The sequence below is a fragment of the Nicotiana tomentosiformis genome, chromosome 12 (assembly GCF_000390325.3).
Source record: "Nicotiana tomentosiformis chromosome 12, ASM39032v3, whole genome shotgun sequence".
Taxonomy (NCBI): domain Eukaryota; kingdom Viridiplantae; phylum Streptophyta; class Magnoliopsida; order Solanales; family Solanaceae; genus Nicotiana; species Nicotiana tomentosiformis.
In genome coordinates, this window is record NC_090823.1 from 45,947,916 (window position 1) to 45,966,164 (window position 18,249).

General features: G+C 38.6%; 2 protein-coding genes across 2 annotated transcripts in view; one reads left to right on the forward strand and one right to left on the reverse strand.

Annotated features, from left to right (window-relative positions):
- Positions 1-5,229: 5,229 nt before the first annotated feature.
- LOC138902569 (uncharacterized) lies at positions 5,230-5,808 on the forward strand. The gene has a single exon (XM_070190452.1). The coding sequence runs from the start codon at positions 5,230-5,232 to the stop codon at positions 5,806-5,808; it is 579 nt and encodes a 192-aa protein (XP_070046553.1).
- A 9,040-nt stretch (positions 5,809-14,848) lies between these two features.
- Positions 14,849-18,249, reverse strand: part of LOC104095832 (uncharacterized) — a 61,133-nt gene continuing 57,732 nt past the window's right edge. Inside the window, exon 19 of the mRNA XM_070192302.1 lies at positions 14,849-15,305. The gene's annotated coding sequence lies outside the window, so the exon portion shown is untranslated. The remainder of the gene's footprint in view (positions 15,306-18,249) is intronic.

Consider the following 18,249-nt stretch of genomic DNA (forward strand, 5'->3'; position numbering starts at 1 on the left):
CGTCCTCGAATGTTGACTGGTGCACTTATCAGTCTCATAACCTATTGCTCTCATAAATACTTTATTTCTGGCCTTTCCATCTAGGCAATTGTTCTATGAATAAATCCATAGGCCAGGGCATTCCCCCCTTTAGGCCTCTTCTGACACCATGACTTTTGGTCTGAATCCTTCCAACCTCGTAATTATTGCGACCTTCTGTCATTCATCTTGTACGACTTTATCCTTATATGTGTGCCTATGCGACTCTTCTGTTCCTTTTCCTCCAGCTTTTAGCCAATCTCTAGGCCTCACTTTGGGAACATATATAGAACTATGACAAGTTGTTCCTCCCAGTGTATATAGGTGTAGTAAAGTTCTTCGCTCGGTAATTTGTCAAACTTACGACTGTTGCGATATCTTGTTTCGTAGCCTTGTAAATATATCCTTATTGATTTACTACATCTAGGTAGGTCATACTACACTATCACACTTGCTTCCGTTTATTATTGCCGAGGTTTGCTACCCAACTCCATGTTACCTCTCGCTTCTTATCCTATATGTATAAATCTAAGTCCTTTAGTTCTTCCTCATTACTGTTCATCTTAAAAATGAAGGCCTGATATCATCTCATACTTTGGAACTTGTATCTGCCTATTGTTGATTCACCTTAATGTGGATCTATAATCTACCATTGATAACTTGAAACCTCTTACATAATACATTGTCCTTAGGGATCACGTCTCATTAGGAAACATCTGAAGTTATTTTCTTGATCCATCTAGGGATGATACTATACTTCAATAAGTGTATTTCATCGCATCCCAACGTGATTCATCTTATAAGGGGTATTCTAATCTCATGCAATTCATGAGTTTCCCTCCTCTTTGAATCATTAACCAATCAATAGCCTTAACGTTATCCTCTTATATATCACAATTACACCATTATTCTACTACCAGGGCAACATTTTATCTCTTCAAATTTCTCATAGTCTTAGACTCCTCTGAGTTCGTTCAGGCTATACTGAGTTATTTTTTTTTTTATATAACTTACGGAAACCATCAGTTCTCTTGTTTTGATGGGCTTAATTCTGAGGCCTTACCTATTCTCGTCAGCTTCTCAATCACCTCTGCTTATCCTTACTCATGTCCGCCTAAAACCATGTTTCTCTACCATACTTTATCTTGTGACCTACACATATTTATTTATAGTACTCACAACCTTCCTTTAACTTTCTAGCACCATACATTTCCTTATGTTATTCAGGAACTTCAAGCGGGACATCAAATTGTCTCTAACTCTTCTTTACTCTCTTAACTAGACCTCTCGGTACTTGGAAACTATAGGCTAGAAGATATGTCCCTGACAACACCACTATCATTTGTGGGTACTGAATCATGGCGCTTCCAGCCCGCTATCTGATGTATGGACTATTCACAACCTTCTACATTTGAGCATTTCGTACCTTCTTAACCTTTACCTTACTTAGCTTTTAATCTCGCATTATATCTTCTGTCTCTTTAATAACCTCCCTTCCACATAGGTAGAATTCACTTCCACTTCTTGAAGCTCTACTATAAACTTGCACCTCTAGTGCGTACACAATCCGGTGGGAGCTTCATACTTACTCCTTATGAGACTGGTACTTTTTTTTTTCTAGCTTTATTGTAGAGCCATTATAGAATATGGCTGTTGTACTATCTTTCTTGTACCTCTAATGTTAAGAGTGATTTTGCAATGTTCAGACTCCTAATTCACTTACCTGATGTAACTCGTTAGTTTCCTCTTCTCTCCCAGCCTTTAAGTAGGCTTAAGCTATCTTCCGATCTGTTGCTCGGGGTATTATTACTTTAACCTTTTGTGGACGCCATAGAACATCCATAATATAATCTTCTAACAATTCAAGCCTTTGTCTGTGAGGTGGACTCAATTCTTTCTTTTAAATTTATATCAGCGTCTCTTATAGTTGTAGGAATGTCAACATATATGCTACATGGATAATACTCTGAAATGTTAAGTGCGGTCATAACATAACTAACTTTGGGTCATTGATTTAATAATTCCTTTCGTGCCTTCTCAGTTTTCTTTAAAAGTGTGCAATTACTTCTCCTGGTCGTTCTGCCACTTATTGCATGAATACTTGGCTTATCCTAGTGCCCACACCTGTTTGAATTTTGTGCAACTCATATGATACCAAGTTTGTCACGCCCTAAACCTGAAGGGACGTGGCCGGCACCCGGTACCATACTCGGCCCGAGCGTACCACTCTGTAACTGTGAACTCTAGAGGAATAACCCTCAACCTACGCCGATGAGACCATATTCTGAATCATCTAAAAATATCGTCTGTCTCATCTAAGGGGTAAACATACCCAAAAACTCATATATATATATAAATGTACAGACTGAGGAGGCCGCCGTGAACATCTACTGTTATACAAACTATACAGGACTTGTCTACAAGCCTCTAGAGATAGTTGAACTGTATCATGGTCGGGACAGGGCCTCGACCTACCCATCAAACCTGTATATATATAACAGACTCCAAGGTCTAGACCTGGTAACTCCGGGGAAGTGGAGCTTACCAACCAAGCTGATATTTGGCTCTGTCTACTGGGAAGGTCTATCCAACTGTCTATCAGGACCTGCAGGCATGAAATGCAGCGTCCCCAACAAAGGGACGTCAGTACAAATAATGTACTGAGTATGTAAGGCAACAAAATAACTGAAAGCTGAAACTGAATTGATGATATAATAACGAAATGTAACTGGGAGTCAAAAATGGTCTGGAGATATATGCTTACCTGCTGATACTGACTCAACTCTCTCCATATAGTATGTAAAAAAGTTGTCCGGCCCTATAAGGCTCGGTATGTGTAACTGCCCTGCCGTAGTAGGCTCGCTCATAGGCGCTCGGCCATACTAGGCTCTGTATCTCGGCCATTCTGGGCTCGCTCATAGGCGCTCGGCCACAGTAGGCTCGGTATATACTTACCATCTGATCAGTGGTTGCCCAATAGGGGCCTGCCCATCGATTATAGCTCGATGGTGGTAAACATACTGTAACATTGTATATATATATATATATATATATATATATATATATACTCTCTGCTCTCTTAGATGAAATAAGACAATACTAAACTGAATATGAAGTCTCGATAAGGGAGAATACTGTAACTTCGGAGATTAGGATAATGTGAATAAATTCAGGAATACGAACTTCTCTTTATGCCTCGTTATCAAACTCATGTAGTTACGGGATCATGCCAAAATGAAGAAAGGTTTAGCCTTAACATACCTTATCACAATATTTCCAATCACCAACTTGAACTCACCTCTTCTCACCTTAATCTACAACAACGATAATAATACTATCATTAAGTTACGAAAGGTACAACTAACGCACAACGAACGACAAGCTTATTTTGTATTAAAACGGACAGCATCTCCCCTATAATCCTTACTTCTTCCAAATTCAAGATAACACCACAACACCAAAAACAACAATAAGAACATATATACATTAGTTTCCAACCTTATGCATACCATACAATACTACAAAACAGCCCAACACACCCCAATCGCTTCATACACAAAACGACCACCGTAGTAGTGTCAACAACCCGAAATTGTTACGATGAACGACCAGCCCAACATCCTGCATTTATGTGGTGTTTCTCCACACCCTTCCTCCTCCAAAACTCTCACAAAACAGTAGTAAAAGATGCTGCCCAACAGCACAACAAAACAGTCCACAAAACAGTCCGCTACAAGTGAATAACTCGAACTCACGGCTTCCGATCACCGTCCCGTGAGTTCTTACAAGTATAGAACGACTTACCATGAATTTACAGCAGACAAAATGGATGAAAGAGAGCAGTAAACTCACCTTATTTGTTGGATAACTCAGCTCCTATCTTGGTTCTTCAAACTCTAGGTTTTACCTCCAATTAGAACTTGAAAGGGAGAGAAAATCAATTAGGGTTTGTGGGAAATTTTTGGGAGGATTTGTTTGCAGAGCTTATGTCTGATTATTATGCTCTATTTTAAGTATAATATATGAAGAAAATAGGCCCTTAAAAGGCCTCTTTGGACGACCCGAAATGGCCCATTTTTGGGCTTTCATTTAAGCAAGTAGGTGACACACCTACTTGTCACCTAGCAGCTTGCGCAGTATCGCAAAAATGCACATATCTCTCTACTCCGATGTCGTATTGACAAATGGTTTAATGCATTGGAAACTAGACTCATAGAGCTTTAATTTGATAGGTGGAACACACCATAACTCTAAGTATATTGGGAGAAAATTGCAGTTACATTTGACCCAAAGTTTCAGTAAAACTTATGAATGTAACTTGTGATGACTTTCATCGACTTTTGTTTCACAACTCGCTTGACTTAAAAACATAACACACGGATGTAATACGACTAATATAATCATAACATAATCTCTTTATCATGTTAATCACCCTAGTCTCACCCCAAAGGTACATGTTATAACATTCCCAACTTGTCGACTTTCGATGAAACATTGTTTTATTTTTCAATTCCTTTAGCTTGTGAAACTTCCAACCATCTTTGTACTTGTTGTTAATGATCTTTAATATTTGTAACCTCCGAGGTAATATGATTAACTTACTTTGCAAACTTTTCAAATATGATTTCACTTCTGAGCTTACATCAATTGACTTATGACGACTCATACGTACGAAAACATGGGTTGTAACAATGATGAAGTCGGGAGAAAGGAGTAGACGATATACTATCTGAGTAAGAAGTTCACACCTTACGAAGCCCGGTACTCTTTGTTGGAATGCACCTATTGTGCCTTGACATGGATTGCCCAGAAATTGAGACTCTACTTCTGCACATACACCACATATCTCATATCAAGGATGGATCCGCTGGAATCAGAACCCACGCCTACAGGTAAGCTAGCAAAGTGGCAGATATTGCTAAGTGAGTTTGACATCTTCTATGTGACTCAGAAGGCGGTCAAGGGGAAAGCATTGGCTGATCACCTGACAGAGAACCCCGTAGACAGAGAATACGAACCATTGAAGGTGCATTTTCCCGACGAGGAAGTATCGTTTGTAGGGGAAGATATTACCGAAACATATGATGGTTGCAGGATTTTTTCGACGGAGCCGCAAACTTCAAATGAGTGGGCATCAGAGCCGTATTAGTATCAGAAATTGGTCAACATTACCCAGTATTCGCCAAGCTCAGGTTCCCATGCACCAATAATATGGCAGAATATGAGGCTTGCATCTTGGGACTCAGATTGTCCATCGACATGAATATTCAGGAGTTGCTGGTAATCGGAGATTCAGATCTGCTAGTTTATCAAGTACTCAAAGAATGGGCTACCAAGAACATTAAAATATTGCCATACCTGCACTGTGTGCAAGGTCTAATCAAGAGGTTCACGAATATAGATTTAAAACATATTTTGAGAATTCAGAACGAGTTCACAAATGCACTGGCTACCTTGTCTTCCATGATACACCATCTAGACAAGAATTTTATTGACCCTATCCCGATAGAGATCCGTAAGCAACAAACTTATTGTGCTCATGTTGAAGAAGAGTTCAATGAAAATCCATGGTTTCACGATATCAAGGAGTATTTAGAGAAAAGAGAATACCTAGGAAATGCTACACACACTCAGAAGCGCACACTTCGAATATTGGCCAACCACTTCTTTCAGAGTAGAGGAATTCTGTATAGAAGGACTCCTGACTTGGGATTGCTGCGATGTGTCAATGCCAAGGAGGCATCTAGTTGCTCGAAGAAATACATGCCAGAACCTGCAGACCTCATATGAATGGGTTCATTCTAGCCAAGAAGATATTAAGGTAAAGGTATTTATGGATAACTATGGAGACAAAATGCATCAAATATGTACAGAAGTGCCATAAATGCCAGGTACATGCTGATATGATACGGGTGCCACCCAACAAACTCAATGCAACAAGTTCACCCTGGCCTTTCTCTGCCTGGGGCATGGACGTCATCAGTCCGATTGAACCCACTGCTTCCAACGGCCACAGATTCATCTTGGTAGCCATAGATTATTTCACAAAATGGGTCGAAGCCGGTTCCTATAAAGCTATGAATAAGAAGATCATAGCAGACTTTATCCGGGATCGTATTGTTTGTCAATTCGGAGTGCCCGAGTCAATCATTACTGTTAATGCTGCCAATATCAACTGTGATCTGATGAAAGCCATGTGCAAAACATTCAAAATCAAGCACCGAAATTCTACAACATATAGGCCGCAAATGAATGGAGCAGTGGAAGCCTCGAACAAGAACATCAAGAAGATATTCAAGAAGATAGTGGATAACTACAAGTAATGGCATGAGAGTCTACCATATGATTTGCTCGGATACCGCACCACAGTCCGCACGTTAACTGGGGCAACTCCCTATCTACTGGTTCATGGTACTGAAGTTGTTATACACACCAAGGTGGAGATTCCTTCCCTAAGAATCATACAGGAGGCCGAGCTACGCGATACGGAATGGATACAGAGCCGGTATGAGGAACTGGCTCTCATTGACGGTAAGAGGATAAAGGCAGTGTGTCACGATCAACTCTACCAGAATAGAATGTCAAGGGCTTTCAACAAGAAGGTTAGACCGAGGCAATTCACACCGGGGCAATTAGTGTTGAAGCAGATCTTCCTGCACCGGGACGAGGCAAAAGGAAAATTCTCACCTAACTGGCAAGGCCCTTACATGGTTCATCGAGTACTGATAGGAGGAGCACTTATACTTGCATAGATGGACGGAGAAATATGGCCAAAACCTATCAATTCGGACGCCGTTAAGGGATATAATGTTTGAGGTTATGTTTGCACTTTTTTTGATGTAACATGAACTACGCTTGACCTGATTCCCGTTTAACAGGGGATACGTAGGCAACCCTGTAGGTTCGCTCATATCATAATAAAATTTTCATTCTCCTCTACGGTCAGGAACTATGGCAAATCTCGAGTTTTCTTCAATCTCATTACGTCAAGGATCGCCAAGAAGTGTATCGCCGGGGGTACACATTTAAACTGGGACATAATTTTGAGGGGGTCATCAAAATTTCGAGTTAAGAAGATCAAAATGTCTCAATGCGTGTGACAGTCCATGATTCGACAAAATTATTCGTTTTATGCATCATCACATATTGTTTATCGCAAATGCATATTTTCGAAAATTTCATTTCTATAGTAGCCAGATGTTACCCAAGGTGACTCGAACAAGGCGTCGAGAGAAGGAGCAAAGGCGAAATGAGGAATCAAAGGCACAAACCAATCTTCCCCAAAACTCATGATTTTTCTTTGGATGCAGGAATAACAGACACAGCAAGCACGTCCACAAATATATGCAGCAAGACCGCTATCTTCACACCGACAGAAGTCCCCGAGAACATACGTGTCAAGCTAAGAACCACTTTGCTTCTTCATATTTGATTGTTGCTTTTTGTTTACATCGGGCTAAACACTGCCCTCATCACTACAAAGGGCTAATCATTGCCCTCATTTCTTCGCATGAGACTAAACGCTGTCTCCATTACATTGCATGAGGCTAAGCATTGCCTCCATTATTACATAAGGCTAAACACTTCCTTTCTTTGCATGAGACTAAGAACTATCTCCATTACATTGCATGAGGCTAAGAACTGCCTCCATCATTGCATATGGCTAAGCGCTGCCTTTCTCTCCATAGGGCTAAGCACTGCCCTCATTACATTGAATGAGGCTAAGCACTGCCTCCATTATTACATAAGGCTAAACACAGCCTTTTTTTGCATGAGACTAAGCACTGTCTCCGTTACATTTGCATGAGGCTAAGCATTGCCTCCATTATTTCATAAGGCTAAACGCTGCATGTCTTTGCATGAGACTAAGCACTATCTCCGTTATATTTTCATGAGGCTAAGCACTGCCTCCATTATTGCATAAGGCTAAACGCTACCTTCATCTGCACAGGGCTAAGCACTGCCCTCATCACATACAAGGTTAAGCGCTGCCTTGTCTCGCTCTCGCATATGATTAAGCATCACCTGTTCTTCTATCAAGCAATCAATATCAATGCATCCGTGCATTTCATGGGCTTAAACATTGCCATATTTTTCGAAGGTGTCATAGTCTGAAGGGATCATCTTCATAGCCTAAAGACATCATGCCATGGCCGGAGGATCTCTCGAAACTGCATATCATTATTCAAAGGCGTCATAGTTCAGAGGCACCATCCTCATGGCCCGAAGACACCATTTCATGGCCTACGAATCCCTTATCATACGCTTCATGGCCCAGGACGTCATGGTCTAAGGACATCATCCTCATCGTCCGAAAGACGACTCTCATGGTCCCAAGGGAATTCACACCATGTTTAAATTTCTGTAATAACTACATATATTTGCGTGCATCATTTTTTAAGTTTTGCAGGTAACTCGGGAGGTGACCGTTCTACAAATGGGAGCAATTCTTGCTTTGGTTTCCGTTCATAATGTTCACATCCTTCGATTATCTCAAACGTAATCGATGATTGGCAATTGATTACTCTTTGTTCCGTAACCGCCCAAACATTTATCTCGAATATCCGTAACGTTCAAATTCATATTCATAGCTCCACCTAAAATTATCCGTTACTCGTGACACTAACCTTTCCAAAAAATCCTTTTTCGAAACGTACGACCATTCTTACAACAACTCTATTGGTTTCGTTCGCTGTTGGATCCAGAACTAAACATGTCCTAATTCTCGTAACACCAGGGATATGTAGGCAACTCAGGAACCAGGGTTCGACCCTATTGTTTCAAACACACCTTATCCTCACTCATTTGGGACAAAATTGGTCATCATTTTCTTTACCCGACAACTCTTTCATCATTTTCGGGTAAAGAGGGAAAGCTGTTGATACCCAATTTTGCCCTCATATTTTATAAAATATTTCATATACTTTCAAAATATCATTTTGCATTATTACCCAATTTACAAGAGTTATATAGGCATTTTCTATAACTTTCTATAATTTTTAAAGCTTTAAAATTGATTTTCCGCATTTAATTTGTTTAAATATTTATTAATTATATCTTTAAATTATTTTAAGTTGATTTAATCACCCAATTTATCATTCTATACCCTTATGCATTTTATAATATTTTATCTCTTTTTTAAATAATTATATTTACAATTTTCTTATTTTATCTATACTATTTACAATAATAGTCTATATTCTATAAATAATTGTGTTTATTATAATATTTATGCCGCTATTTCCATTATTGATTTTCGGTACTAGTTCATGTTATCATCTTGTTTCATATCAATAGTTTCTTCACCTTCCATTACATATTCTTATTACATTTTCATATTGTTTATTTATATCCTAGTAGGTGACTTGATCTGGCCTTGTCACTATTATACTGAGGTTAGTCTTGATACTTACTGGGTACCGTTGTGGTGTACTCATACTACGCTTCTGTACATATTTTTGTGCAGATCCAGATACGTCTGCTCGTGTCGGTCGTTAGAGTTGTTTGTAGTTGTTGCTTGGGAGACTTCAAGGTATACCTGCCCCACGTCTGCATGCCTCGGAGTCACCTTCCCTATTTTACTTCTTGTTGTATTTTTTTCAGACAGTGATGTATTAGATATTCTAGAATTATTCTATAGAGCTTATGACTCAGTTCCACCGGTTTTTGGGAGCGTACTGTTGAGATTATGTTTTGATTCGGAAGGTTATATCAGTATTCAATTTGTTTTAGTATTTTGATAAATTATTTCTGCCAAGTTATTATTATTTGTTAGGCTTACCTAGTCATAGAGACTAGGTGCCATCACGACATCTTATATAGGGAAATTGGGGTTGTGACATTCTTAAACCCCAGCATTTTCATAAAACTGCGTGGGGTGCAATTTTATGGCACCGGTAGACCCGGACTATCCCATGGTAACTTGGCGAAACCCCCTATTTCTTCTAGAAGAGGAGTCATTTCTATATTGCCAAATAGGAAAACAACTCTCTTTTCATCCCAGAACATGGTGGTTGCCTCAATTAATTCCCTGTTGGGTCGAATATTCAGCAAAGATGGCAAGTTATCCAATACTCTCCTCACGTGATTTCTGTCGCATGGTGCAATTTCATTCCACCAGTCAATTAGCAGAGGCGGGATATTCTGGACCACACCAAACCTGGGGATTTCGTGCTTCATTTTCTGAAAACAAATAAAGGTTAGGCCTTTCCCCCTCCAAATTCGTCTATTTACACATTAACAGTCAACATGTCGGCACGTCTTCACCAAGAAATGCACATAATATGATGGTATCCTTTAGGATTGTGGAAATCCCTTTAGACATTGGACAAGGTTTATCTAAGAGGATCGATGCGTCAATGACGTTCCAATACATACTAGGTTTAGCATAATGCATGTACATTTCAAATCAGAGTGTGGTTTCTAGAAGGGTCTAGACTGGTACTCTCAAGTGGACTACTTGAGCGGGAAAGACACGGGACCGTCGACTACACCGTTGATTGACTAGTCTACCGCTAATAAGCCTTTCTGATTCAAAAGGGTGTTTTTAGGAAAGCACGTACACTCATCAAGTGCCTCTATGTTGATAATAAGCACGAGTGGAGTATGATGTTGAAAGCATGATTTATGCAAAAATAGTAACACGTTGCCAGATATTTGCATGATGAAAGTACGTAAAACCAGTAAATAATATGATAAAGACGAACAGGAGAGAGAAAAGAAAAAGGAAAGACAAAAGAAAGAAGTCAGTTTAACTCATGAAAATGTGCGAAAACGTAATTAAATGAAGCAAATAGGGAGATAGGGATGGGAGAGACATGATATAATAGTCTTAAACAAGATAAAGGAAATAGGGATGGGATGCATATGTCATAGCAAATAAGGGAAATAGGGAAAGGATGTACATGTCATCAAACTGCTAATCCACATAAGCAAAACTTCATTATGGTAAGAGCCTAAGTATATCCCCAGCAGAGTCGCCATGCTGTCGCGTCTCATTTTCTCGCAAAAGCGGGTTTCGACGTGTGCCAACTCTTTTAAATGAGGTATTAAAAGAGAAGAGTTGCCACCTAACGATTTTGAGGTGCGTTAGGGCACCTATTTGCAAGTAACTCTGATTAGAACTAGTATGCGTCACCAAAGATTGGGTAAGGTCTGAGACAAACCTCGAAGAGAAGGTGTTAGACACTCTTCAAGGTCCAGAACTGTGGGTCCCGACCGAAATTAACGCTATGTGGGATAATTGGATTATAGTTGTCCTATGTGATCATGCAAGTGAAGGAAGACGGGGAATTTAAATGTTCAAATATGATATAAACAAGTGTAAAGCAGATTTCACATATAAAGGAATTAGACTATATATAAATGATTAGTACAAGTCTTTGGAGGTTACAAGATACAACTTAATTGCTCTAATTTTAAAGAAACAAAGGCGCGAGAAACAAACATATGAAGCGGGTCCTAACTTTTTTAGCCTAAAGGATCACCCTGTGCAACATAAATAATACTTCGCAACTCCCTTAGAGTAGGGGTTACTCATATTATTCAGCGGGAACAGACTATCATCTCCTACTACCCAATTACTATGTTAAAGTTGCTTGCCTAAAGCGCTCTAATTCAATTCTAGGTTGTATCCTATGTGTGCACTACTCGTCCCATGCCTATGGTCCAAGAAGCTTTAGACTTACTATTTGGGTGGTTCTAAACTTTACTTAGGGTGCTCAAAATGATAAAACTAGGCGCACATTCAAAACAAGTAGGACTACAGATAAACACAACGAATGGCTCAAGTTAGCCTCCGCACATAAGCAACAAAAGCACGTGGACAGATTTAGATTCTTTAGTAGGCAGTTTTAGAATTGAGATATATTGTAGTTGTTTAAAAACCTATAGGCATGGCTTCTATGTGACAACACGGTTTAAGAAAAAATTCATAGGCAGTGTCGTTGTCCATATTATCGAAATTACGGATTACAAGCGTTATAAAAGCCTAGAGACATGATCTGTAAATGGTTTGTGCTTGGGGAAGTGAAGCCCTTGGAAAACTCAGAATTACTCAACTTTGATCCTATTGGCATGCTTTCTAAGCGAGTAGCAGTATCCTATAGGCAGGTTCTCTAATAGTTGGTATTTGAATACAGATTTATCACGCTTATTCCTATAGGCATGTTATTTAGGCGACAGTGTGATAGGAACAACAAAAACAGCCAATTAGTTAATCAATTAAGGTTCTATAGTCATGGTATCTAGATGAGTATTAGCAAAGACATATATTAGTATGACCCTATAGGCATGTTAATCACACTGCAATTGCACAAGTTGAGCAAATAGTCATTGATGTTGATTCCTATATGCATGCTATCTAATAGCGCATAGGAGTGGACATGTGAACAAGTAAAGCACTTAAACTCTTACAACATGCTTCTGATAATGTGCGGGCATTATCCAGGTTAAGTAGGTGAAGTGTTTGACTTCCTATAGGTATGATTTCTATTAGTGTGTAGAAATAAATCACGTCAAACAAATAGCAAACAAAGCAATTAAACCCTATGGACAGGTTTTGTGCCCATTCATGCAAGAATTAGAATACCCTAGCCCCATCCCCCTTTTCATTAATTTCCCCATCATTCAGTTTTACAAGTTATTACAGACCATCTTAAGTAATTACAGGCCCAAATACAAATATAGAATAACCCATTAACACATCTGGGCCTTCAAATAGACTCAGAACTTCATGCGGACAGCAGGCCCAAACTCCAGGTGCAGGCAGTGAAACCCCCAATACCAAAGGCAGGCCCAGCATACTAGGCCCCAAAGATTCAAGTAATTAAGCTAATGGATGCCAAACAAAATTACTCATAGAGTAGCTTGAACACTTAGTTCTTATGACTGAAACAGCTGCAGTTCCAAACAATAAACATGGCCATGCTAAGTTGAAAAGCATCAAAGACACATGCGGACAGGTAATTTCAGAAAAAACAAGATTAATAGTGACAAGGTAGGATATCCTAAGCTAGCAAACTACTGCGAAAAGTGTTTCAAAGTAGAACCAACCCAAAGAATTCCATATGAAAGCTTAGAAGAATCATAGACAAAAAGAAGGCGGAGTACAATCTTCATATGAGGATTTTAGCATGAAGGCCCAGCATAACAACATATTAGTAGCATAGTTTGGTGAACATAGTTAGTTGAACATGAGACTTAACATGATGGACATTAACTATAGCACAAGATTCTAAAGAATTCATAGTAGGTAGAAGAACATGCTAATTCTAGGTTAACAGGACAAGCAGACATTAGGATTGGTGAAAATATCAACCTTAGTTTAACAAGATAGGTGATCATCAAGCCTAGTGCCAATTGACCATATGCAGGAAAAGGTTAAACATTGAGGTTTACCCTAGAAAGTCTTGAGCAACACTTAGAAACACAGAATTGAGCAGGTTAAAGAGCACACATTAGAATGATCATACTTGTTTTAGAGATTCAAGTAGCAATGACATTCAGAAATTACATGATCATTAAGCAAGTTAACAAGTTACACATGAATGACCTACTGGAAGCAATGCATATGAACACATTCAGGGCAATGAGCTGGTTCCTCATAAGTTTTGAATAAGGTAGGGAGATGGGCTCATAGCGGTAGTAGGCATAGGTATCCAGAAACATAAAAAACATTAAGCTAAACATACTTAAGAAATCCAGAATTCGGGTTAAAAATTAGGCAAGTTCTAATGTTAGAAAAAGTTCAGAATCATAAACTAATCTCAAGGAAAATAGGGCTGCAAACAGAGATAGCATGATAACATATTGGTTCACAAACAGTTCATGAACACAAACAAAAGAAGAAATTGCGAAGGCCAAAGGATATAGTGAAAATTGAGTCGTGACAAGGATGTATTTAGTCTTATTTCTGATGAGGCTATTATGAATACCTTCCAAAATATGAAAACTCGTCGAGAAGAGTTGTAGTAAGGTACATTTTTTTAATTTGATGTTACTATATATATTTATGTCTTTGTCCACTTCATCAAATATAACACCGCTTACGAAAAATTCTGCGTATACCCCTAGTTCGGAGGGAGAAAATTTTGTTTTATTGAAAAAAGAGGTCAACTTTTTCAGACATACCGATTAAGAGTCCAAAAATTCTCACTATCTTGACTAATTTAACCATTATAACCCTATTTTTTGAATAAGCATTTTGATCCACTACTTCAAGTCTTCAAGCATTCAGCAAAGACATTAATCATCCGAAGAAAGAGTACAAGAACGAAAAATGCATAAACAATACAACGTGGAACTTCAGAAACAACAAATCTTCGAAACTTGGCGAAACCGCAGTTCACGTTTGAACAAATAAAAACAAAAATAGTTTTGTTTTCCTCATTCTCCAACATATTGATAGCATTGACAGCAGTGGGCACCTCTTTTAGTGTTGCTCTGCCGTTTCAGTATTTTCTCGAGATCTTTCATTCACGACCTCACTTACTAGAATAAATTACTAGCAAAAACCAAGTCCCAAAGAAAGTTGTCTTTTGTTTTTTAGTACTGGCAATGCTCGGACCACCTAGTGACACCTTGATTATTCTACCGGGTACCTGCTACCTCCCACCAGCAAAGATGAGTAACTCTGCCCATCAAAACTTGAGCATATGAGAAAAAATCACCTAATATTAGGAAATAAAAATTCCTAATCTCAATTAAGTGATACTACATAAAGCTGATAAAACCAACTAATAACGTTCAAAAACAGTTCATTTGCTTATAAGTGCTCGGCAGCATATCCTCAGCACCAAATTGAGAATACTAATAACAAAGAATATAGATGAAACAACAAACAGATAAAATACATATATTACTTTGGCCAGAAATAACATTTTATTTCCAAATTAATTATTCACGTTCCTACACTGGTTTATGCAACATTAACCAACACGGACCCTGCTTTCGACATCATCACAAGCGCTCTCTTAAAATTTCTTCTAATCTCGTGTGTCATCCAACTTGAAACCTAGATCAAATGCAAACTCGGGTTATATAAACTTTGCATTGTCCTAATTGCCATAGAAACTTTCTAGTTTTTCCGACAGGTCCAACAAAACCATTTACCATCACTCCATAGGCAAATGGCAAAATTGGATTGTCATGGAAATTTTTCAAATGAATCCAACCGCCTGGTTCCTGGATGTACAAGCTATAAATAACGCCAGCAGCAAGCAACCCAATGCTTGCCCACGGAAGTATTTTGTCTGGACAGAGCTCCATTACCTCAAGCCACTTTGAACCTGCAGGAAATAAGGAGAAACGAATGAGCAGATGAACAAGCATGCCTCTATATTCTAAAATAACTACCCATCTAATATTAATGGTTTTCCGCTAGCCTTCAGAAAATTTTTACTCACACATCATGTAGTAGAAAAACTCATCTTGTAGCCTACACTTCAAAACCTACATTAGATGTTGCTATTTGCTCAGTTAGTGGCTGCTCAAGTATCCGACATTTCCAGTTTTGACAATACGCACCAGTTATCGAAAAAAAGGAAGCAACAGAACTGGATTTGCATTCACGGCTGGTATCAGGTTTTGGCTAAGAACCAAATAAAAAGAAACATGAACGCCCTAATGCCAGTTGAAGCAAGGGTAACTTGGGAAAACTAATCTAATATTCCATACCCATATGGGGATAGAGTAAGACAGTAGATGCTATGCAGTCACAATGGGTTCTTATTATTTTATTTTTTTCTTTTAATTTTTTTTTCGAATTAAAGTGCTAGCTGGGAAGCATGTAAAAATCCATATGCGAGGAATAGAGAACTTCCAAACTTCTATGTAGATGCAACAAAACCTCAAAAGCCAAACAGACAACTGTGAGTTGGTAAGCTGGACTAGCTTAGTGGAGATGGTGAGAAGATTCCAACATAGCATCTCTGTGACATGTAGATAAATAAACAATGCCACGACACTTGTTAGGAACTAGGTTTGGAGTTAATACTAGCATTTGGGATTAGCTTTTTGGTTTGTTATGTTAGCAACACAGAACTGACTGAACTCAGTTTCAAATTGTCTAGATTCTTAAAAAGAAGCATTAACTGGCTGCTAAACCAAATAGCAAGAATAACCATTTGGGCCTTAAAAAGCACAGGTAGGGCGTCCATTCTTTAACAATCTGTCGCTTGACTGAACCAACCTACTTGACCACCAATCGCAAACAATTATCCATCCAAAGCATAAAATTGATGTTGATAGCTGAAAATGATTAAGCATAAATAAAAATAATATGGTATTGATGTTCCACATCCAATAGATAGAGTCACGTGTATAAAAGGATATGAGCACAAGACATGAATCTTCATGCGCACTCTCAATATTCTCTACCGTGTTGCTTATATTCTCGCATTGTATTAGAGCCTTGGTGAGGATTTGCTTGATGTGCATTTACACAACAAAGAAGAGAAAATACAACTTTTTTGCATTTCTCCAGCGACTGTGCGGCTGCCCAAGTTTTTGCCATGTACATTGTGCAGAAACCAATACCATCACAAGGCTGAAAATCTTCATGCAAGCACAACCTCAGAAACTGTGTTATTATCGGAAGGCGGACGTGCCTTCACGTGCTTGCCATAATGTTTCTACGGGGTCCAGCTTACACGCTGATGTGAAAGACAATTTCCAGCGACCATCTGACGAGCCGCTTTTCTCCATTGAGGTCAACTTCTTCATCCAATGCTACATATTATACTTTCGGCTCTCTTCAATCACTGAAAACTTAGCTAAAGGTCTTCATTGTTAGGGTCCCAACATGCTCTAATTTTCTCAGTTTTTGGATCAGATTTCTCGTTAGTTTTTAGACTCTAAGGATGGACCCGGCTCTGCGATCTATGCCTTAAAATGTAAATCAAGCCACCTTGGTAAACACACCCATCCTTTGTTTCCTCATCATCCTAATGCTCGGGTAGAGTCTTCTTTCTCTTAATGTCAATGATCCTAGTCGAGTCAGATTCTAATATTGCCACCTTCATTGAAGATTATCAAAAGTGTACTTAGATTTTCTTAATGAAAGACTGTTACGAGTTGTTCTCCCTTTTTCAAACCTGTCCTAAAATGCAAAATCAGCTTGGGGTTTACATTTGCATTTTCCAAAGGAATAATGCACCAAAATATCTATCCTCTAAATTTCAGCATTTTATGAGCTCTTGCGAGACTATTCAAATATCTTACCCTTATAACTCTCGACAAAATGGGATAGTAGAGAGGAAGTATAGGCATTCAATTGAGGTATACGCAGCCCCTTAAAGTTGGCTTCAATTTCCATTTTGACACTTCAACTAAGGTCATTACCCATTGAATACTTCAACTCCAACAAAAGTGCACCTACTAAACACAACTTTGATAATCCCAAATCATCTTTGGTGCATGAATATCAGTTGCTATCTACTTGGCAAACAAGACCAATGATAAAATGACATGTCAACAAAGACAAGAAAAAGCTAAAATCTGAAGGGAAAAAAAAAATAAAAGAAAAGAAAAATTTCCTGTCTGCATCGTCCCCAACCCTGCGCAGTCCTTACCGCCGTCGTCCCCAACTCCTCACTGGCCAAATTTTTCCTGCCCCATCTTCTCCAAATAACGAGTAGAAGCAACCACAATTTATCTGAACAAACCAATAACAAATTAAAATAAACTGAGTTGGTGTTCTTCAATTTTGCTTAGGTTTGTGTTAATCCGATCTCAGCCTATACATTTCCAATCGAACTCAAATGTAACTATAGACTCTGAATGACAATTAGAACAAAATTCAGTAATTTGATCAAACAGACTCGAACTTAAGGAAACCCAGGTCATCTTCCTCGTCGAGCAGCTCTGAAATATTTGACCCAAGAATCCAATTCGAACCAGCTCAAAAATGCACTCAAACTTTAGATTCAGATTCTAACAAATGTTTTCAGCTAGAATCTATAACAACCAATTGATTTCTACTCAAAATTTTCAGATCTATTTTTTTTTTTTTAATTCAAGCTCGATGCTCCAATGGAAGTCAAAATTTTCTCCTCAAATTAGATTTTTAGGTAGCAAAAACGATGAATAAAATCAATCCAGTGAAGGAATCCAACTCTAAATGAAATTAGAACTCCAAACCAAAGGAGATAGAGTTGGTGTCGGAGGCCGTGGCTATCGGGGGAGCTGTCCTAAAGGTGATGACAGCAAAAAATTATTTCCTAATTAAACTCA